At 45.0% G+C, this 22805-nt stretch overlaps 1 protein-coding gene across 2 annotated transcripts in view; it reads left to right on the top strand.

Annotated features, from left to right (window-relative positions):
• The first annotated feature begins 1049 nt into the window (after positions 1-1049).
• LOC125444516 overlaps positions 1050-22805 on the top strand; it is a 52445-nt gene continuing 30689 nt past the window's right edge. Inside the window, exons 1-4 of one of the 2 annotated variants that reach the window (XM_048516992.1) lie at positions 1050-1184; positions 14543-14714; positions 19103-19169; positions 22216-22279. In XM_048516992.1, the coding sequence (XP_048372949.1) occupies positions 14578-14714; positions 19103-19169; positions 22216-22279 (268 nt within the window). In that variant the 5' untranslated portion in view covers positions 1050-1184; positions 14543-14577. Of the gene's footprint in view, positions 1284-14542; positions 14715-19102; positions 19170-22215; positions 22280-22805 lie in introns of both variants that reach the window. The other variant, XM_048516984.1, reaches the window with a different exon arrangement.

The raw sequence follows: 22805 nt of genomic DNA, 5'->3' as shown, positions 1-22805 counted from the left end.
CATCCCCACCATGCCCCAGCAAGCCCTCCCTGCTTCCCCCCCAGCAAGTGCTACCTGCCCTCAACCCTCCCCCCCCCCCGCTGCCCTATCTAGGCCCACTGTATTTCCCTACAGCAGGCTTTAATGCTAGTACAATAATAAATTTCAATAAAATCAAGAACACTACACCCAAAACAAAATCGCACCATGTCATTTTTTAAAAAAATCACTAAAATATACGTATAAAACGTAAAACGCCACTTGCTAAAATGTAAAAGACCACCTGGCAACAAAAGGAGAACAAGGAAGGAGCACAATGGGCTTCTGTAGGTACAGTGTTCCAAAGCTTGGGTGCCACCGCTGAGGAGACTCTCCCCCAGGGTCCCTACCAGATGTGCAGACGGGATGGAAAGATAGCCTTCCCCAGATGATCTTGGCTGCCAAGTCTGAGTAAGAAGGGTTAAAAGGGTATAACATGCAAGAAATATAATGTGACATTTTAAAACTCAAAAGTGTTCCAGATAAGCATGGTCTAGGGTTGCCAGGTTCCTCCTGGCCACTGGCAGGGGATGTGGGAGTAGGATCACCAGATCCAGATTGGGAAACTCCTGAAGAGTTGAAGAGGGAGCCTGGGGAGGTCAAGGACCCCTGTAGGGTCAATGCCACAGAATCCACCCCCCAAAGCATCCATTTTCCCCAGGGCAACTGGTCTCTATAGCCTAGAGATGAGCTGTAAGTCCAGGGGATCCACAGGTCCCACCTGGAGATTGGCATCAGTAGCCTGTTGTCTAACTCAATATGAACATTAGAAGGGACTTCTGTGTAACTGTTGGCCAAGCAGGCATACTTAGGATCAGTCTTTATTTATGCCTTTGAAAGGGCTTGGTTTCCTTTGCAGAGGCTCATTTCTCCTACCTACAGCACAGGAAAGTTCAGCCATGGGCTCTTTTTTTTAAAAAAAACCTACCTGGAGAAAGGTGGATCTGAAATCTGCTTAGAGTTAGACTCAACCAGGAAGTATCAGCCGGGCTGAGCAGGCAGAAGTAGCTGCTGCACACGCCTCTGCTTAGAGCTTGTAGCAGAGTGCTCTGAACGCTCTACCCTTTGGGAGGAGGACGCTTCCTTTGCTATTATATCTAACTGGCTGAGGAGGCAGCCCCTGGAAAGAAACCCGGTAGCCTGAAGGATCTCTCTCCTTCTATGTGGTGAGTGGTGCCGGCTGTTATGTTTCCTTATCTGCCTGGAGAGTGTCTTCAGATTGGAATGAATGAGATTTCAGTCTTGGCCTCCCCTGAGAGATTCAGGTGGGTGGTGACATGCTTTGATTTCCCAGATGTGATTCCTCTGCTGTAGCTTTTCTCCCACCGCCTCTGTGGATCCCCTAGAGATTCAAGTGTGTGGTGAGATGCTTTGGTTTTCCAGATGTGGTTCTTCTGCTGCTGTAGCTTTTTTTCACCCAGCAACCTCCGCTGTGGATCCTTCGAGGGTTTATATTGAGTAGGCACTCTACCTGCTCTCCTGCTTTATGGCTCCAGTTCTTGACAAACTGCAGCAGCTTTTTTCTGTTTTGTCTGGCGTGCACGTTGCAGAGTACTACTGCAATTTGCAACCACCTGCGAGATTCTATTCCCTAGAGGCCGGCTAGGTGTTGGTGAGAATATCCCAACTAGATCATGAGTTAGGGGATAGCCAAACAACACCAAAGAGCAAGAAATCAACAACTAGCCAGTGTAAGAAAGCCTGTTTGCATGACTGAAACTGTATAATGTAATATTGCTGATAATACCAAGTGATATGTTGATTAATAATTTCTGCAGCCCAAACTGTGGTTGTTGCAAGTCCCTTGTTAGGAAGCAACATCCACGAAGTCTCACAATAAGTAATGAATATACACAGGAACTTGCCAGGGTGACTTTTAGCATACTGGCATCAATATGAACATGGTTCACACTTGGATTACAGGAAGCTGTTCACCTCTTTCATTTCCCATTCTGTAAAATCCCATAAAATCATTGCCTGCCATGCCCCTTAATGTACACAGATCATGAAGAGGAAGTCAAGAAGGGATGAGTCGGTTCCCTGATCTCATGGCCCTTTCTGATATGTCCAGAGTCATGCTGATCACCACTTTGGGGTCAGGAAGGAATTTTTTCTCCAGGCCAGATTGGCTAGCGATTCTGGAGGTTTTCTGGGGATAGAGCAGCGGTCACTGGGTGAGTGAGGGGGGACACAGTTGTGAATTTCCTGCGTTGTGCAGGGGGTTGGACTAGATGACCCTTGAGATTCCTCCCAACTCTATGTTTCAATGTTACTGGATATTTTAGTATTTTACCTAACCTTCCAATAGACCTTAACTTGAAAGATTTTATTTTTTTACTTTTAAAAGCTATATTTGGTTCCATACTGAGCCATCAGTTGCAGATCCTTGATCGTGCTCTACCATTTGTTATTTACAGGTATACTTCCTCTGAACTAGGAAGTTTTGGGACAGCCACTGATAAATCTGATTGTGTATTTGTTGAATATTTTTAAATACACTTAAGGCAGTGGTCATCACTGCATCTTGTGATAGCAAATTAATGTTGCATTATTAACTTCATTATGCACTTCATTATGCACTACTATTGTTATGCTTACAGGATATTATGACTCATTCAGTCAGAATGTGGGCAACTTTATCCTACTGACTTCTTAGCTAGGTACAAAACCAAATGTCTGAATCTGGGTTACCTCTTCAGCCAGCATGGAAATGTAGAGATTGGAGAGCCAGTGTGGTGTAGTGGTTAAGAGCAGGTGGATTCTAATCTGGAGAACTGGGTTTGATTCCCCACTCATCCACCTGAGTGAGGGAGGCATATCTGGTGAACCAGATGTGTTTCCGCACTGCTACACTCCTGCTGGGTGACCTTGAGCTAGTCACAGTTCTTCGGAACTCTCTCAGCCCCACATACCTCACAAGGTGTCTGTTCTGGGGAGAGGAAGGGAAAGGAGCTTGTAAGCCACCTTGAGTCTCCTTACAGGAGAGAAAGGTGGGCTATAAATCCAAACTCTTATTCTTCTTCTACACTTGTTTGAATTTCTGCTTGCTGAGCAGCTACAGCATGGCTAAGGAAGAATCCACGCCAATCTTAGTGAATTTAGAAAACTGCAAGCCTTTATTGTATGTTAACATATATTTGGCTCCTCATGGTTTATGTCTGTCGTCTACTTCCAACTCCCACAGGGTCATCTGGTGTCCTGATAAGATGCTAAGTGTACAGGATCTTTTCAGAAGGCCAGACAAGAGTCTAGAGCAGGACAAAAGGGCACAGTCCTAACGTGCCTACCCTGCCTGCGCGTACTTGCTGAACATGAGCCAGCGTGGTGTAGTGGTTGGAGTGTGGGACTGGTATCTGTGAGGGGTTACATTTCCTCCTTTTCCAAGGAAAGTTCTTGGCCAATCTTGGGCCACTCACTCTCTCCCAGTCTAATCTTTGAAGACAAAAACGAAGGCTAGGAGAATGATGCAAGCCACCTTGGATCTCCATTGGGGGAAAGTTGGGATGTTTATTTAATAAATAAATAAAATGTCAAAAGAGCCTTCGGAAGTAATCCTAAGCAGGAACTCCTAAGCAAAACTTGTTTTATGTTCTCAGGAAAGTGCTGTTAGGACTGCAGTCTTATTCTTTAAGGAGGAAACTGTTGTGTAACAATAAAATATGCAAATATAATCAACCACAGTTTAATTTCTGGGTGGGACAGAACTATAGTTAATTCAGGTATTGTCTGTTGTTGGTTTTCCAGGCTGTATGGCTGTGGTCTAGTCATTTGTGCTCCTAACATTTGCTTCCACAGATGCAGGCAAAATATTAGGAGCAAAAACTACCAGACCATGGCTTCACAGCCCGGAGAAACCACAACAGCCAGTTGTTTCTAGCCCTGAAATCCTTTGAGAATTCAAATTCAAGTATTGTTTGCTGGGGCTCCCTCACACCACAATACCACAAACTTGGTATTTAATTTAAAAATCACAGTTTAGACTTAAAAATGGTTTTTTAAAGAAAATTGTGCAGAATGTTTGCTGTTCCAAGTGGGTTTTACTGAAATTAAGAGATTGCGCCATTCCATCCTTGGGTGTGTGTGGGAGAGAAAACTTGTATTTCATTTGTAAGTTATCAAAAGGGCTAGTTTTTTTTCCATTGCCCTTTTGAGCTTGGTTCTTGGTACCAACTGATGTTTTCATGTGCGTTGGGGCTCACTGATGCTCAGTTGTCCCCTTGCTATTGACTCTGCTCTTGAACCTTAAAGAAGCACCTGCAAATTTTCAAGAGAATTTATTTATTTACTTACTTTATCAGCATCAAACTGAGCACTCGGTCTGACCAGGTCCAGCTTTATACTGCTGGCTCCCTCCCCACAAACTCCACCTGACCAAGGTATTGGTAGAAACCTAGGTTGGGAAGAATGGGGAAATTTTGTGAATGGAACCTGGGGTGGGGAAGGATAATAATAAAGACTCCACCCCCAAAGCAGCCATTTTCTCCAGAAGAAGTGATCTCTGCTGTCTGGAGACCACTTGTAATTCTGAGAGATCTCCAGCCTCCTACCTGGAGGTTGGCAATCCTACGGGCAGGGACATGATTGGTTGGGTCCCCAGGCTATTCAGCCTCCTGTTTCCTACCTGCCAATCACTTCCACCTCCACCAGCCACCTAGGGAAAGGAACGACCTGTATGCCAGCTGCCAGGCTACATAGACTGGAGACCTCCCTAGCCCAAACCCCTCATAACTTTAGCATGTATGTACACAAAAGTGTAACTTGAAGGAGGAGTCAGTGATTTGAATGGGCTTTGCTGGTCAGGGGCATATCTTTTAAAGATGGCTCCCAGGCCAAGAGTTGAACTACACTCCCATCCCTCCCAACTCCACGGTGGAGTTGCAGGAGGCACAGTTAAAGGCTAGAGTCTGCCAGGCCTAGCTTTAAACTGCAGACTCTACTTCTGAAGCTTGCAGTTTATAGCTAGACCTGGCTGAGCCCAGCCTTCTTGTGCCATCCCCCCACCACCACCACCCCCCCCCAAACTCCATGTGGAGTTTGGATGTGGGACATACAGTTGAATGCTGCCCCTGAGCCCAGCTTTGACCTGTACCCCTGCTCCCAAACTCCACACGGAGGAGCAGTTCAACAGTGGGAGAGCAGGGCTTGTGGCAGGGTGGGGGGCAGGTTTGGGGCTGCCTGGCACCCAGACCCAGGGCATCAAACCCTGGCTTGCCCTGCCCTGGTGACACTCTTGCTGCGGGCAGTATCAGACCCGAAGTCCGGTTGTAATCCCTATGAGATGCTGAACTTTGCTGAACTCTGGGAAAGACGAGAGATTGTAGTCCTCGAAATGTGTTTATATTTTGATTCATATTTTTGCCGAAGAAAATGAAGTGGAACTGTTATTCAGATCCCCAACATGGGATTTAGAGAAGGAGTTGTCTGCCCATGCAGTGAACTCAGGGATACAATAAAATGACCCCGAGGGGGAAGTTCAGGGATGGCACAGATGTGTGGAAAATGCAGCTCGAAAGGCAAAATGTTTTAAATACACCCGCACGGTGAGGAAAGACATTTTACACAAAAGAGTCGTTATAAAAAGGTTTCCAAATAAAACATCTCCAGGCTGGAAATAAAACATTTTTTGAATGTAATGGGGCTGGGGGGGGGGGGGGGGGAGTAATGCAGAACTCCATGGAGGAAGTGTTTGCTTTCCTGCCCATGTTTTTAAAAGATTTGGGCAAAAAGGGCCGTGGTGTGCCCAAAACAACACATGTTTTTGTTGTGTGGGGAGACTTGCTTCACAAAAGATACTGTACACTTCTGATAGGGGTGGCTTTTAAATAGAAACCCAAGACTGCCCCCTCCTTGCTGCAGGTTTTGCCTCCCCTCCCTGTGCTCACCACATCCCAAGGAAATTCCCTCCCCCTCTGACTGCAGCTATAAAAGGCCTTCTATCTGTGGCTCAGCTGATTGGGTTCCGGTCGCATGGGCTGCAGGTCTATGGGGTGGCTTCTGTAAGAATCCCTTGGTTTTGTATGGTGTTCCTCCTAGGAAGGGCTTCTGCTACTCTCTTGCTTGATATCCTCCAGCGTCACTTGTCTTAATGCGAGAACAGTTTGACCAAACCACAGTTATGAAGTCTGAATCTGAACTTCAATCAATGTCAATTTAGCGATAAAGCTCCAAGCCAGCTTCCTAATTAGCCTCAGCTTGTTATAACTTGGGAACTCAATAGAACAGGGGTAGGGAACCTGCGGCTCTCCAGATGTTCAGGAACTACAATTCCCATCAGCCTCTGTCAGCATGGCCAATTGGCCATGCTGGTAGGGGCTGATGGGAATTGTAGTTCCTGAACATCTGGAGAGCCGCAGGTTCCCTACCCCTGCAATAGAACATAAGAACATAAGAAAGAGCCTGATGGATCAGACTAGAGTCCATCTAGTCCAGCACTCTGCTCAGGGGCATAACGAGGCAGCCCTGGGCAAACTGTAGCCCTGGGCAAAACCTGAGTTGGATGCCCCCCCCCCTCCCCGGGCGACCACTCCACCACGACCAATTTTTTTTTTTGCACCAGGACATTGGTGCCTACAGGGAGTGAAGTTTTTAGACATATCAGCACCAAAATTTCAGCATATCATCAGGAGACTGTCCTTATGCTACTCCCCAAGTTTGGTGAGGTTTGGTTCAAGGAGTCCAAAGTTATGGACTCCCAAGGTGATGCCCATCCCATTGTTTCCCATGGGAGCTAATAGGAGATGGGGCTACAGTTTGAGGGTCATAACTTTGGCCCCTGAACCAAACTGCATAAACCTGGTATCATCAGAGACAGTCTCCTGATGAGCTGAAAGTTTTGAGACTGTGCCTTCAGAAATGTCCCCACCCAATACCAACTGCCATGGACAGCAATACAGAAACTCAATGCAGAACAAAAGATTCTTGGGCAAATTTCACCAGGATGTTCCTGAAGGGGGGCGCAGTTTTGGATGTATCGGCACCAAAATTTCAGGGAATTATCATCTGGAAACTGTCATATGGTACCTCCAAAGTTTGTAGGTGCAGTTTGGTTCAGGGAGGTCCAAAGTTATGGATCCTCAGGGGGGTATCATCCCACATTATTTGCTAAGGAGATGGGGGGCTACCCTTTTGAGGGTCCATAACTTTAGAACCCTGAATTAAACTGCACCAAACCCTAGTGTATGTGACAGTCTTCAGATGATAACCTGAAATTGCAATTAACTTGTCCAAAATGCCTCCTGCAAGAACATCGAAATTCTTAAGAATTCTACGATGAAATTCTACCGGCCCTGTCAATAAGGGGATTGCAGGCTATTACAAGGCACAGTCTCCTTTTCAGAATCTCATCAGGAGTCTTCCCTAATGATTACCCCCAAGTTTGGTGCAGTTTGGTTCAGGACCCTCAAAACTGTAGCCCCCATCTCCTATTAGCTCCCATTGGAAACAATGGGGGATAGGGGCACCCCTTTGGGAGTCCATAACTTTGGACTCCTTGAACCAAACCTCACCAAACTTGGGGGGTAGCATAAGGGCAGTCTCCTGATGATACGCTGAAATTTTGGTGCCACTAGCCTAAAAACTGCGTCCCCTGCAGGCCAAAAATGGAAAACCACTAAAAAATACCCAAAAACGAACCCAGCATTTTGATGCCCCCCACAAGGTGATGCCCTGGGCAGCTGCCCACCTTGCCCAATGGGCATTACGCCAGTGACTCTGCTACTCACAGTGACCCACCAGGTGCCTTTGGGTGCTCACATGCAGGATGTGAAAGCAATGGCCTTCTGCTGCTGCTGCTCCCAAGCACCTGGTCTGCTAAGGCATTTGCAATCTCAGATCAAGGAGGATCAAGATTGGTAGCCATAGATTGACTTCTCCTCCTTAAATCTGTCCAACCTAGCTCCATCTTGTCAGACCTTAGAAACCAAGCAGGGTCAGGCCTGGTCCATATTTGCATGGGAGTCCACCAAGAAATACCAGGGTTGCAACACAGAAGCCAGCCGTGGTCAGTATTTGGATGGGAGACCATCAAGGAAGACCAGGGTTGCTACCTAGAGGAAGGCAGTGGCAAACTAGAGGAGCAGCAGTGGCGTAGGAGGTTAAGAGCTCGTGTATCTAATCTGGAGGAACTGGGTTTGATTCCCAGCTCTGCCACCTGAGCTGAGGAGGCTTATCTGGGGAATTCAGGTTAGCCTGTACACTCCCACACACACCAGCTGGGTGACCTTGGGCTAGTCACAGCTTCTCGGAGCTCTCTCAGCCCCACCCACCTCGCAGGGTGTTTGTTGTGAGGGGGGAAGGGCAAGGAGATTGTAAGCCCCTTTGAGTCTCCTGCAGGAGAGAAAGGGGGGATATAAATCCAAACTCTTCTCTTCTACCTCCACTGCTGTCTTGCCTTGAATACGCCATAGCTATGGTCACTATGACTTGGTTGCAATTTGATGGCACATTTTCCTTCTTTTTCTAGCGTATGGGAAGGCCCCCAACTTTTAAAAAGTGGCTCTGGCAGCAAAGGAAGGCAGCTGGTATTCATTCAAGGCAGAGCTGGGTGGGATGTTCAAATGTCGCAGAAACAAAGTTAGAACTAGCCTGAAGGTGATAAAATAGTCACAGATAATTGTAATCTCTGTTTGCTATTTAGCAATTTGTCTCCAGGTCCTGCAGTTAGACAAGGTAATTTCACCTCCTCTAATTTCCGTCCGTCTTTATTAATGCCCACAATACAGTCGAGCAGCAGGGGAAAGGATCTCTCCTTCAGAAGGTTCAATGTAATGTTAGTGAGATAATTTAAAGTAATTATAAGCCTTTGAGGTAGGGCTTAACATTCAATTGCAACCTAGTTGCTAGAAAAGAGCGCACACTCCTCTCTGATTGTTTGTGTGGGCAAGGGTTAGAGCCAGCTGATTGTCTTTTTTTTTACATAATCCCTCATTTATACTTCCAGAGGATGAATCACAAGGTCAAGGGGGAATCTGCAGCCCCAGACCAGATGAAAAGAAAAGTACATTTCTAGACATTCTGAATCACAGAAAAAGTGCTTTTCTCCCAGATTTTTTTTAAAAAATATATTAGTTTATTTACTTGTTTATTAGGTTTGTTATACCACCCGCCTCCAAAGGGCGGTGGGTGGTGTAGAGAAGATAAAACTATTAAAAAGATATAATAAATAGAACAATTAAAACCAAAATAGTTAAAATAATTAAATACCACATCAAAACAAAATAAAGAAACCCAACATCAGATGGCACATTCTATCCCCCGGGAGGGGACTGGCCGCAATACAGCGACAACCAGTTATGATGGTTGGGGGGGGGGGGGGGGTTAGCAGGGGAGGCAATCAGCGATTAGGCTCCCCAAAAACCTGGTGGAACAACTCTGTTGTACAGGCCCTGTGGAACTGTCCAAGGTCCCGCAGAGCCCTGATGGCCGGAGGGAGAGTGTCAAAGGCTTTCACGGCTAGAATCAACTGGCTGTTATGGGCTTTCTGGGCTGTGTGGTTGTGGTCTGGTAGTTTTTGCTCCTAACATTCTGCCCACATATATGGTTGGCAAGTCCGTGGAGAGAATCACATCTCATGGTGCAAAAACTACCAGCCCATAGCCGCACAGCCTTGAAAACCCACAGCAGCCAATTGATTAACAGTTTTTATTTATATCTCACTTTTTCTCATGGTTCAAGGCAGGAAATGAAATAAATGCAATACTTGCTTATCAACCTGGGTAGCCCCATCCAATGAGCAGGACACTCAGATGCGGTGCCATGGTCCCGCTGCCTGCCCCCCCCCCGCCCCCCCGTTCCCAAGAAGGCTTTCTGGTGGTGTGGGGAGCCAACAAATACATAAAAGCCTTCCTGTTGCCAGAAAGCCCCCAATGAACTTGATGGACTTATGCCTCCAAAAAGGCATAAGTCCAAAACCCCGGGTTCCGGCGTTGTTGAGGCAATGACTGGGTGGAAGATGACTAGCATTAACTCCTCCCCTGGTCATGCCTCTGGAGGCCTCCCCCTGCTATGCTGGCAGCCGGGGTGCAGGAACACTGGCATGGTGCCCTGCACTGTGTTTGACTGCCGTGGAGGGCCACAGTGGCTGCCTGCCAACAGATCCCTCCTACCCAGGCAAATCCACTCGGGCAGCCCCACACTTGCAGCAGCAGATATGTCCCCCACCCCCTTTGGGTAGGGCTGTAAATGATGTTACCCCTTTATCAACCTAAAACTTAAATTATGAATTAGTATATGTAGGTAAGTACCATTTGGCCTAATGAATAAATTTAAGAATGTAAATGCTTCAGTGGGCTTAGAGTGGAGTATACAAAATACTGGAGAGAACTGCGAACTGGCGCTCCATATGTGCATCTACCGTCTGAAAAATGTGAAAATATCAAAATTCAGTATGAGTTGAGAATGGAAGACATTTTGAGAAGGAATCATCATACAGAATATTTAGTTGGTGCAGAAATTTAATCACATTTAAACAATGAACTGCCTTGAAAATATTGTATATGTCTGACTAGGACAGTGGTGGCGAACCTTTGGCACTCCAGATGTTATGGACTACAATCCCCATCAGCACCTGCCAGAATTGCCAATTGGCCATTCTGGCAGGGGCTGATGGGAATTGTAGTCCATAACATCTGGAGTGCCAAAGGTTCGCCACCATGGGACTAGGATGTGGTGAAGCAGAATTGTCCAGAAGGGCACATTCTATAAAGGAAATAGGTTTGTAGTTTGAATTGTCTGTGAAAATTTTAGGCATTCTCCTCCACACTGTGTTGTTTACTGGACGTATTATTCTGACATTGCTTTATAATACATGTTCTCCAGTGCTGCAATCCACTTTTATTGCATTGTTTATTCAGAAAATGAAATGGAGTACATAAATAAGTGTTCAAAAGAACTGTCACAAACCTATGCAGTAGACTGTCTTACACAAAATGTTTTGAGTAAAACCTTGTCTTAAGAAGAATCTCACTCATTCTGAAAGATAACATTTTCAGTTTTCCCCCTAAAAGTTCCAATTTTTTTTCCTGTTAGGGAAAAATGAAAAATGGAGTCTTCAGTGGGAAAAATGCCCCCTCTAGCTTTCCAGGTTTTTCTTTCCATTTCCCTCTCATCTTATTAACCTCTCTCTCTCTCTCATCCCTGGATACAGCATCAAGGGTTATTAACATCTGCAGCTTGCAATTGGGTAAGGAAACAGGGTCAGTTGTGTTATATGGTATAAAATGCACGTTTTCAGCTGTTTGTACCTATAGTGAAGTGCTGTGTCCAACTCTGGCTTCCTCTTGACACATGTGTTCATTTTTCTTGCTGTACCCTCCTTCTTTGCATGGTCCAGCTAAGGAAATCTGTTTGCAGAAGCAGCTTTTAACCACCTTCTGCTTCCCAAATCACAAGCCACAGGCCTCCATCAGATGCACACGCAACAGATGCAGGTGTGGGAGTGGTGTGTATGTGTGTTTCCGCAATGGGTTATTATAACCCAGGTTTGATGCTGTTGGGAAGTGGGATTTTTCCTGCTTCCCTAAATCATTGTGGTACATTTGTGCTCCTTTTGGGGTGTCCCTGATTTTTCTCCAATTTTTCTCAAAGCTGCTTTGTTTTGAAGTTCTGAGGAAAAGCAGAACAAATCTTAGGGGGCTGTTATGTGGGTGGGAAAGCCTGGATCTAGTGGCCACACGGAACCCACATCCCCCAAGGTAACTATTTCTTCTCCCTAGTGCAGTTTTTTTTAATTAGTAATTTAATAGTGTATTATGTCTGTATATAAATATATGAAAATTCAACCAGGTTCTCTGAATTCACAACTTCCCCTTAAAAAAGAAAAACAAAACCCCCCTAAACTAGTCTCTAGCCTCTTTCCTTGCTGAGGTATGTGGGAAAAGTATATCTCCACAATCAAATAGGTTACAGACTTACTTTTTTAAAAAGAGAAGGCTGTAAATACAGACACGATGTTTATATTAGTATAACAGTATATTGATATATAATGCTATGAAATCACTGTTTTTTTTTTAAAAATTATCAGCGAAACCTGCAGTGTGGAAGCTCTGTTGCCACTGTGCCGTATTTACAGCTGCAGGAACTACAGGGAAGTACACAAGTCTGTCCCAAGGTGAAAAACATCGTGGTCTATCCAGGCTGTGTTCCTTTCTGTGGAATACACAAGTGGAAACACACCCCAGTGCAGAGATGTGATTTTTACTGAATGCCGCGCAGTATAGACCTTTAACTGTGGGGAAGTGGGGGAAGGCAGAGCTTAAAGGATCCCATGGAGTAGCGAATGGAACACAGTGTCTCCTTGGCAGAGACGTAGCTATAAGGGGACTGGGGGGTGCATGATGCACCGGGGGGTACCCCTGTAGGGGTGTGGCGAGGTCATGGCGAGGGCGTGGCTGGGGCATTTCGGGGTGGGAAGGGGGCATTCCAGGGCAGGACGGGGGTGGAGGATGCACTAGTGCATCGGGCACTTTCCCCCCTTGCTACGCCTCTGTTCCTTGGCCTTTCTGATGGAAAGCAAGAGACACACGGTTAGCTTTCCATCAGCCTGAGCCTCAGCTCTTATGGTTTAGAGCTGGTATGTAAACACTGTCTTCTGCTGCAGATATGTTGGAAGTAGGCAGGCAGCATGCAGGCCTTGTGCCTCGATCCTTTGGGTAGAGTTTGAGCGTGACAGAGCTTTTCTTCCTCTTCAAAAGATATGTTCCTGTATGTCTTTGGGATACCTCGTATCTGGGACACCATATTCTCCAGGCTGGTCTTTCCTCCAGTTTTGACTTCTCATGGGCGTGCATATCCACACATGGGATGTTAATGTTGATAACTGAGGGAGTGATAAGGGAGTTGTAATAAGCCAGTAAATTCTTTAAGGCTTTTCTCCTTTGCTCTCTCCTTCCTGTTTAAAGTACAGCTTGCCTGCGAGCCAGAAGTGGGAGGGATTATAACATATCAAGGCTCTTTCTCCCTCTGGCTCACCCAAACCGGATCATCCTGTTTGTTGTCTATAGACGACGCCACTTGGGTGACTCCACTGGCTTCTTACTAGGTCTTTGCGCCACCCGCCTTGCTGGCTTGGAGCTTATGGAAGAATAAATGCAATTTTCTCTGTTAAGCATTGATGGGCTCCCAAGAATGCGGTCTGTATTTATGTGTTGCATGTATACCCCCCTTGCTTCTGTTAGCGCTTCTAAGCCAATGTTTGTGATTGCCTGTCATCTTTAAAGAAAAATCAACCATCATCCAGAATATTGACTTTTTTCTTGGGAGAGGACCATGTGCCCTCTAGTGGTTAGTTTTTAAGCGCAGAGGTGGCAGGATATTCGTGGCAGCAGTTCTCCACAGTCTTGGCAGACAAGGGGCTTTCCAAACAACTGGTTCTTGAGACCTTTTTGCTGCAGATGGGAGGAATTGAACCTGGACCCTTCTCTGTTCCAATCATATGTTCACCCCCTAAGTCATTGCTCCTTTCCAAGGTTAGAGGCCTTCTGTCTCCAATCCCAATGGAGATACTGTAGGAAGGTGTTACAGTGTCTCACCTGCTCCAGTGCTATGATTTCCCTGCACTCCGTGCCGTGTTGTAAGTGAGTGAAGTTTAGGTCCACATTCTCTTTTGGGGGTTTAATGCCTTTTGTATTGTTTACTTTGTTGTTTTCTCTGTTGTATTTTTCTCTTGTATTTTTCTCTGTTTTTATTTCTTTAGTTAACTTGTAAAAAAAAGTATCTCCTGAACTGTTCCAACTGTTCCACATACTTAATTTGGGTTTGAAGCTTGGGTTTGAAGATACTTCCATGCCTCTGTTGGTGAAAACTGAATAAAAATGTTCTTACAAAATAAATGCATATGCTATATACTGTTTGCATACAATTCCAAGAGTCTCCAAGGTCTATCCTGATTTTCAGGTGCCTGTCTGTAATACATCACTGTACCAGTTCAGTCTCCTTTGTGGGGAGATTATTGAAGGGTCTGCACATTAAAAATGTTGTTGTGAGCTGTAAGTGTTTGGTTCTTTGTTCCTCAAATCTCGAGAACTTAAGTCTTTGAGGGTGAGGGTGGCACATTGTCTTTATCCCACAAGTTAAAGGAGATATGCGTGAACATCTTTAATATAAAGATTAACTTCCCACTTTGGTAATGCTTGCGTGACTAATCTGGTCATAAGCAAAGAGTAGAGGAAAAACAAAAAAAGGAACAGGAATTGTAAATCGTTAGCAGTGCATGAATCTTGCAGCTGAACATTTAGGAGCACAAACTCATATTTGAACCCGGGGGTGGGGGGTGGGGGTGGGGGTGGGTGGGTTCCCATACATGTACTTTTGCTGCAAGAAATGAAAATGAGGGTATATAGATTAGAGTCACTGGGAAAGAGGATGCTATCTTGTCTCCTGCCCCTACATATGAAAATTGTCTTCTGGGAACTTGACTATTCTACTATTTTCACCTGTGAAATCACAGAGAGGATGCGTTCGTGTGGATTTAAAAGTTTTCTCTAGCCTGTATTTTTATATGATTATCTCTTTTGCTTGTTTGTTTCAGTTTTGCGTCACTTCCATCCACGTCCCTGCGAACTGATGGCTCCTTCACTAGCAGCAAGAGATGAGACTGTCACACCCCTTGGATTCTCTACCCCAATTATGGGGAGTTTAGGATCTGTGGCCCCTGTCATCATCATTGTCCTTCTGCTGCTTCTCTGCTCCCCCTTCAGAAGGTGCAGGGCTTGTTTTGCAATATCAGGGTGGGAGGAGATATTTGAGGGGAAACTGGCAAATGTGGAAGGAGTTAAGCAGATTTCACTGAGCGAGTTTTTTTTTTTTAGAGGCCTGTTTCCTTCAGTGATCCCTCAGAATGAGAACCAGAGTGGACTTGCAATTAGGGTCTTGTACTAGTATTTGAGAGACCTATGTTCAAATCCTTTCTCTGCTAGGAAATTCTTGGGGTGGCTTGGATCAACCATTCTTTCTCAATTTAACCCTCCTTACAGGGCTTGTTGTGACAATATAATGGGCGAGGGGAGAATGATGTGCCCTGCCCTGAGCAACTTGTTGGAAGGGTGGGACAGAAATATATTAAATAGAACAATGGAATAGATGCCTCAATGCAGAGCATTGTCTGCATTGTCTGAGGCTACACTCACATGTCAGTGGATACTATGCTATTGGTACTCTATAGCAGTGATGGCGAACCTATGGCACGGGTGCCAGAGGTGGCACTCGGAGCCCTCTCTGTGGGCACGCGCACACAGAGTTTGTCATTTGGGGGGCGGAAAATCACCCCCCACACACACACACATCTAGGCTGGCCTGGGCCACTGAGCACGATGGGCCTGGTGCCTATGCTCTGGGTGGCTGCTGCCCAAGGGGAGGGGGTGCAAAGGAGGCAGAGATGCTAGAGAAGCACAGAGCAGTGCGCGCGGGACTTGCTGGAGGCTAGAGCAGATTGGCCCCTGCTTTCTAGAGCAGTGTGGAGCAAGAAGGAAGAGGTGAGCCAATCATGGTTTTTTCTAACCCCTAAGAATCTCAGCATTCAGGTCTTCTGTGTCGTACCGGTTGGCACCTCTTCTTTGAGATAAATAAGTGGGTTTTGGGTTGCAATTTGGGCACTCTGTCTCAAAAAGGTTCACCATCACTGCTCTATAGCAATCATTTGCAGCTGGATTTTCTGGTAAGAACATAACAATCCAGTGACAAATGGTTGCTGTAGCACATAATAGCAAAATGTGCAGCAATGTGCAGACGCATCCTTTGTTGAACTAGAGAACAGTAAACCAGAACAAAGCAAAGTTCAGTATCTTAAATAAAAAGATGTTCAAGAAGTTATTATATGAATCTGTCTTATTCAGAGTATGGCTCTTGGTAAGGGCCCGCTGGACTGCCTGCTTGCCCCACATCTTGAGCAAGTTCCTGGTTTCTGCCTCCTTCCAGGTGATACCTCTCCCTGGTCCTTTGGCAGAGCTCCTGCTGTAGATCCCAACAGCGGCGTTGCCACTTGTGACAGCCATCATCGTCCGTGCACGCCAGTTGCTCAAAACCACATCAGCCGCTAAGGCCGACCTTTCCTTTAACACTCACAAGCCAAACTACGCTTCCTGGCCTGTTGTCCTTTTTGGGCTTTCGTTGTCACTACTCACAAGAAGGCTGCCAAGCAGCGCCTGATTGGTCACCTTACAGCCAGCTGAGATGCGAAGCCCCCTCTTTATTCCAGTTCTGGATAAACAGAAAGTGGATAGGGTCCTTGGCTATGGCGAGCGGCAGCAATAAACAATGGGGCACAGCATCACATCACAATCCCACTCACGTTCTCATATTTTTGTGGAAAACGAGACACTCCCCCCCCCCGATACGCCCACTAACATTCAGCCAAAAGTGCACATCTCCCTAGCTATGTGCTCCGAGCAACAGTACATTTACAGAAAAGAAAATGGGGACATGTTGGGACTCCACTCCTGATTAACCCAAGTGAAATGGCACCCAATTGATACCATGAGCAGAAAACATGCTTGGGGGAGCATTTCGGGAAGGGCAGGCTGCAACAGTCAGCAGCTCAGCTGAGTTGAAAACTGACATGACGTCAGGTGCAGAGATCGGGGGGGGGGGAGTGGGGCGGGGAGATCAGGTGGCTGGGTAGAAAAATAAACTGTTTGTGCTCCCATGGTGTTTACACAGGAGCAGGTTCAACATGGGATTTTTAAAAAAAGAATCACCGAATTGGTGATTTTAAAAAATCCCGGGATGAGGGAAATATCGTGAGACAAAGCTGCTTTAGGACCAGGAACCATGCAAACTTCTTGGCCAAACCGGGATATTTTCCTTGCTCAACCCGGGATATTTAGACTGTGTAGAAACGATCAAAGACTATTTATTAGCTCTCACATTAGAAGGGCTCCATGGCTTACAGACATATGCCTGTAGCCTGGCACAGAGTGTGTTTGTGTACACACATAAATAAACTTCAGATACTTCATTTCCATTCTTGTGATTTGTTCAGTGAAACTGTAGATACCTGCAGTGAAATCCTCAGCAAAGTTACAGCCTTCTAAGTCCGTTGAAATACCTGGCCACAGAAGGCTGTAACTCTGCTTTGGATTGCATTATTAGATATTTAATTTCCTTTTGGCACAGATCTCCTCAAGGCTGCCACTCCATAATTTTCTTTTGCTTTCCAAAAACAGCATCAGAGCCAAATACGTTTGAAAGAATTTTATAGTAGTATTTTAAAACTGTAGATGCCATCATTCACAGAATTGTTCAGAAATCAAACCTATGTTCTAGTATTATAAAATGCAACCATAAAATATCACAATGAAACCAATTTAAAAACAGAGGCAACAATATCTGGATTTTATTATGATGATGAATATAGACTTTCAATGCACATGGAATTACATACACAGAACTTTCAAGGGTCATAAAAAACAGGGCTCTCCCTGAACAAATTTGCAATGAAATTGTTATCAGTCACTTTTCTGTTTCATTGATTGCTATTTTCAAGCTAATTATTTGATTTAATTAATTTTATGATCTCTGTGTAAGTACTGCTATAAGCTGCTTAGAATTAACTAAGGAAATCAGCCTGCAAATAAATGTAATAATATGCTGCCAAAGCCGCTTCTTACAGCTAGATTTCAATCTTCGAGATGTTGTGCGCTTTCAGGAGTTTGGCTGGCTGGTTCGGATTCCCGTTCTTGATTCCCTTTGGAATGTTTTGCCATGCAGCCTGTGGCTGGCATCTTCAGAGCTGTATCACAGAGAGAAGTACACACTTCTCTCTGTGATACACCTCTGAAGTTGCCCTCTGCAGATGCAGGCGAAATGTTAGGAACAAGACCTACCAGACCATGGCCACACAGCCTGGAAAGCCCACAACAACCACATTTAATAATAAATTAAATGTTGATATTAAGGTATATGAGAGAGGAAGGGAAGAAATGGGAACATGGAATGGTTGTAAACATATGCAGTTACACATGCGTAGCTTGGGGGAGTGAGTGGGGGGGTTATCTCACTTCCCTTTCATGCTACCAAGGGTTAAGTTAAATTCCTGGAGATTTGGGAGTGGAACCCATAGCAGGGCTGCTCCAGCATCCAGTCACCTTCCAGAAGGGGGATGAGATGTTGGATGAATCAGAGGAGAAAGGGGAGTTGAGTTCTGCCTCAGAGAGACAGCAGAGTCAGCTCAGCTCTGGCTCAGGAAAAAGAGCAAAATGAAGGGTAGCTCAGCCTGGTAGTGTGGCAGAGCGATTTAGCTCTATCTCTGGGTGAGAAGAGAGTGTTTGATTGTTAATCCTGTCTTTGGGTGCTGAGCAGACCTTATATAATTTAGTCTGACTCTACGGAAAGGGCAGGCTGGCGTGGGTGAAATCCTGTGTGTGACAAAAGATCCAACCTAGTGGTTAGTCAGTGAAAGTCTGTTTGTGCCTGAAAGCACTGTAGAAAAATCCGTCTACTTTCTGAAGTTATCACCAGTTTAAATTTTTGTACCTTTGCCAGGTTTATGCCTTATCTACCTGCTGGTTTGTTCCTTTAAAACCAATCTGTAAATGGGTGCTAATATGAGATGGGGCTACACATTTGAGGGTCTATAACTTTGGACCCCCTGAATCAACCTTCACCAAACCTGGATGGTATCATCAGGAGAGTATCCTAAAAATACCCTGAAATTTCGGTGCTGCTAGCCTAAAAACTGGGCCCCCTGCAGGCCAAAAACTGGAAAAACACTTAAAAATACCAAAAAACACAAACAAACATGGGGGACCCCCTGCAAAACTCAGATTGTGCACTGGGCTCCGTTTCCCCTAGCTACACCTCTGCATCCATTCCTTTTTAAGGTGCCAGAAGATTGTTGTGTTTTCTGCAACCACCTAACATGGCTACCTTTCCGAATTCTACATTCAGTGACATGTCTGAACTCTTCTGGGAGACTCCAGATACTCTTTGTCACATTAGACTAGGCTTATAAATAGCCTCTTGCCTGGTAGCTGTTAATCCCTAGTGATTTCCTGGTCAGCTTGTAGGGAGGTGTACAATGACATGGAATGGGGTGGATGATGAAGTCCCTGGAATTCAAAGGCAAATAAATGCCTTTCTCTCTTCCTTCCAGGAAAAAAAGGCAATTATCAACCAGAACTTTGAAGAAGAATGCAACTTCATCAGAACTCCTCAGTATAGTAAGTTCTACAGGTGAAGGATTCAGAAATTTCAGCTGGCATTTAATACCGCTACCCACTTTCTAACATGCACCTCAGAGGGCCTAACTACCTAATACACTGTTCTTGGGTCCATCCTGGGGTGATATCAGCTGCTTCACTGGCGAAAGTTACATGAAGCCTGTTAGTATTCATTTAGCCCAGTTTCTTCAGTGGGGTAAATAGCACTTCCTCATCTAATTAATTTGGCATTGCCTTCTGGATTTATTTCAAGAAGCCTACAAATTATAGGCTTCGACTATTCTATCATTCACGGAAACATCCCCCCCACCTCCCCCTGTTTGAGTAGTTTACATGTAGCCTAGTGATGAGTTCTGGGAGACTCAAAAGCTTGCTCCCTGTCTTGGGACAGTTTGATTGGTTCTAATAAAAAGGAATTATACTATTGTTGTTTTTTATGGGGGGCATTCTAGATTATTGACATAGCCTCTTACAAATTTGTTATCTACTCATGATGTGTAATGGGATCTCCATGGAATTTGTTTAATGTACTTAATTGTGAGGGGCTGATTCACACAACCTTTCTAAAATGGCTGAGCACATGCTAAGGACACTGCGGACAGCCTCAGCAGGGAAAGCTTCAATCTGTTCTACTCTTTGCCGGCTCACACAGTCAGGGCCCAAGTGGTATTTCCCAGAATCCCTTGCAGCGTCAAATAGAAAGCAGGGAAGCAGCTGTCTTTCCCCCAGTGCCTGTGCTTGGCCTGCTGTCCCTTCCAGTGATAACTAGCCCATTAGTAAAAGCTGTAATTCACTAAGATTCTAAAAGCAAAAGCCATGTAATATCTTTTCTGAAGGCCAGTCAAAATAATACAGCACTTTGTGTTGTTTTCAAATTAACTGGACCTCTTGTGGCACCCTAAAGGCCAACAGTGTTCATTCCAGCACTTTCTTTTGTGGACTAGAGCCCACTTTGCCAGACACGTGGGAAGCTCTTCAACATATGTGAGGCTATGAATGGGCAACAATGTATACAGCCTAATAAGGACCCCACTAAATGCATGCATCTGACAAAGTGGGCTCCAGTACATGAAATTGTATGCTATTGTAAAAATCTGTTATTCGTCAAGGTACCACCACAATCTTCCTGTTCCTGCAACAGCAAAACTGGACTCTTCTGTAATGATACTTCCCTTTATTCTTCAGAAAGAAATGTTAAAATGTTTTCTGTCTCTAGGTGGCAGCAGAAGCTCAACAGTATTTTCCTTCTGATCAAGAACATGTCAACTATGGCTCATTCCGCACATGTAGAATAATGCACTTTGAAACTGCTTTCAGTGCTCTTTGAAGCTGTGCGGAATGGCAAAATCCACTTGCAAACAGTTGTGAAAGTGGTTTGAAAACGCATTATTTTGCGTGTGCGGAAGGGGCCTTAGATGCTTTTAAAAGCAAAAGTGGGATATACACAACTTGCTTTAAGTACATGGTGTCTTATCTGTACAAATGTGTAGGATTAGCCTATGTGATTGGAACAGGTATCTTCCAGCATTAGCCATGGTTCTAGAATTACAGAGCGGAAATCCCCCCTCCCCCCCAATTTCACATAGCCTCTTGGGATAGTCATACCAGGAGAAAGAAATGCATCCAAGGTAGTGGCAAAGGTAGGCATTAGAGAGTCAGTGGTTAGAGGGTTAAAATAGGAAGTCTGTGTTCAAATCTCATTCAGTCATGAAGTTCAATGGGTAACCTTGGGCCATTCACTCCTATGAAATCCTACCTCACAGGGTTGGTGTCAGAAGATAAAATTATGGAGCAAAGAACTATATATGCAGCTCTGACCTCCTTGGAGAAAGGGCAGGATTTAAAAAAAAGTGATAGACTGTTGCAGGTTACCTAGATAGGCTGGCTTTGTTGGACAGCAGCACCATCTTGAGAAGAAGGCATTCACTCCTGTACCATGTACCTGCCTTGTACCATCTTAGAGGCTTTTCTCTATTACTGGAGAAAGCAGTTGACTGACATGCTAATTAAAAATGTAGAAATATCCCTTGATCTCAGAACTAAACTGGCTCAATTATGTTTGAGTTAACATCGGATACCGTGAGCATTCTGTCTGTGGCAAAGAAGTTCCCGGTGTAAACAGGCATTGAGGGCCAAACAAGACATGATGGTATCCATGAGTCCAAACTGTAGATGCTGATGCCACTTTAAAGCCTAATGAGGTGATTTTAAAATGCCATGGCTGTATTGACACTTGAACAGGTACTGAGGGGACATATAGGAGTGCCTCATCCCATCATGCTGCCTCCTTCTTTCTTTCTTTAATACTTTTGTAGGCCATCCTTCCTCTTACAGGCTTAGGGCGGCTTTCATCATAAAACAAATAACAGGATAAAAACAACAACCAAAGATCTAACAAGTTTCTGCTAAAAGTACAATTGCAATGGTGAAGACATTCCAAAATTTAAGATGTTAAATTCTGAACGTTCAAATGGTGGCAGCATCCATGAGTTGGGCCTTTAGACGCCGTCAAATTGTTTGCCTCTGAGACACTTTGCCTCAAGGGGCAGCCCAAACTAACAGGCAGTGGTGGTAATTTTAGCTTGGTTTCTCTGTGATATTCTAGGAAGAAGCCTCATTTGAAACTCTTGTAGTAGTTGCTGTTTTTTTTAAAGTCCCAGTTGCTTTCCATGAAGGAAATGAAAGCAGGTCCATGTCTGCGTTGCTTGAATGAAATAACATTCTGTGCTGTTCATGTGGGATTTCAGCTTGACAGTTCATGTGGGAAATGCCTGTTTCTCCTCTAAGGCCCTGAGGTACTTTACTTCGACATTCAAAGCCAGGTCCATGGCTCAGTGGTAGAGTGCGTGCACTGCATGGAGACAGGTTCGATTTCTAACATTACTCACTACATGATCCAAGGTAGAAGGGATTCAGAAAGACCCTTCTCTGTTTGAGATCTTGAACAGCCGCTATCAAGTCAGAGTAGATAACATTGAGTTATGGGGGACTGGTGGTCAGACAGTAAGGCAGCCTTGTGTTTAATCTTTTTTGGTTTTTTACACAGACAAAATTAGAAGATAGGCAGAATCTGAAAGAGAAACCTCCTGAAGAGGGAACGTTGCATAAAGGTGGGTCAACACTTCATAATGCTGTGAATGCTTGAAATGTACCACAGGGTATCAGTGTGCTGTTATGAATGGTCTCTTATTGCTGTGTTTGCTGCCAGGGGAGCAACCGTAAGTACCAGCATGGTGTACTGGTTAAGAGCCGGTGGATTCTAATCTGTAGAACCGTGTTTGATTCCCCACTCCTTCACCTGAGTTGCAGAGGCTTATCAGGTGAACCAGATTTGTTTCCCCACATTCCTGCTGGGTGACCTTGGGCTAGTTACAGTTCTCTCTGAACTCTCTCTTCCCCACCTACCTCACAAGGGCCCCTTCCGCACACGCAAAATAATGCATTTTCAAACCACTTTCACAACTGTTTGCAAGTGGATTTTGCTGTTCTGCACAGCTTCAAAGAGCATTGAAAGCAGTTTGAAAGTGCATTATTCTGCATGTGCGGAATGAGCCTAGGTGTCTGTTGTGGGGAGAGGAAGGGAAAGGAGTTTGTAAGCCACCTTGAGTCTCCTTACAGGAGAGAAAGGTGGGGTTT

Source organism: Sphaerodactylus townsendi, linkage group LG01 (genome assembly GCF_021028975.2).
Source record: "Sphaerodactylus townsendi isolate TG3544 linkage group LG01, MPM_Stown_v2.3, whole genome shotgun sequence".
NCBI lineage: Eukaryota > Metazoa > Chordata > Lepidosauria > Squamata > Sphaerodactylidae > Sphaerodactylus > Sphaerodactylus townsendi.
Note: the sequence above shows the minus strand (reverse complement) of the source record. Positions and strands in the feature narration are given on the sequence as shown.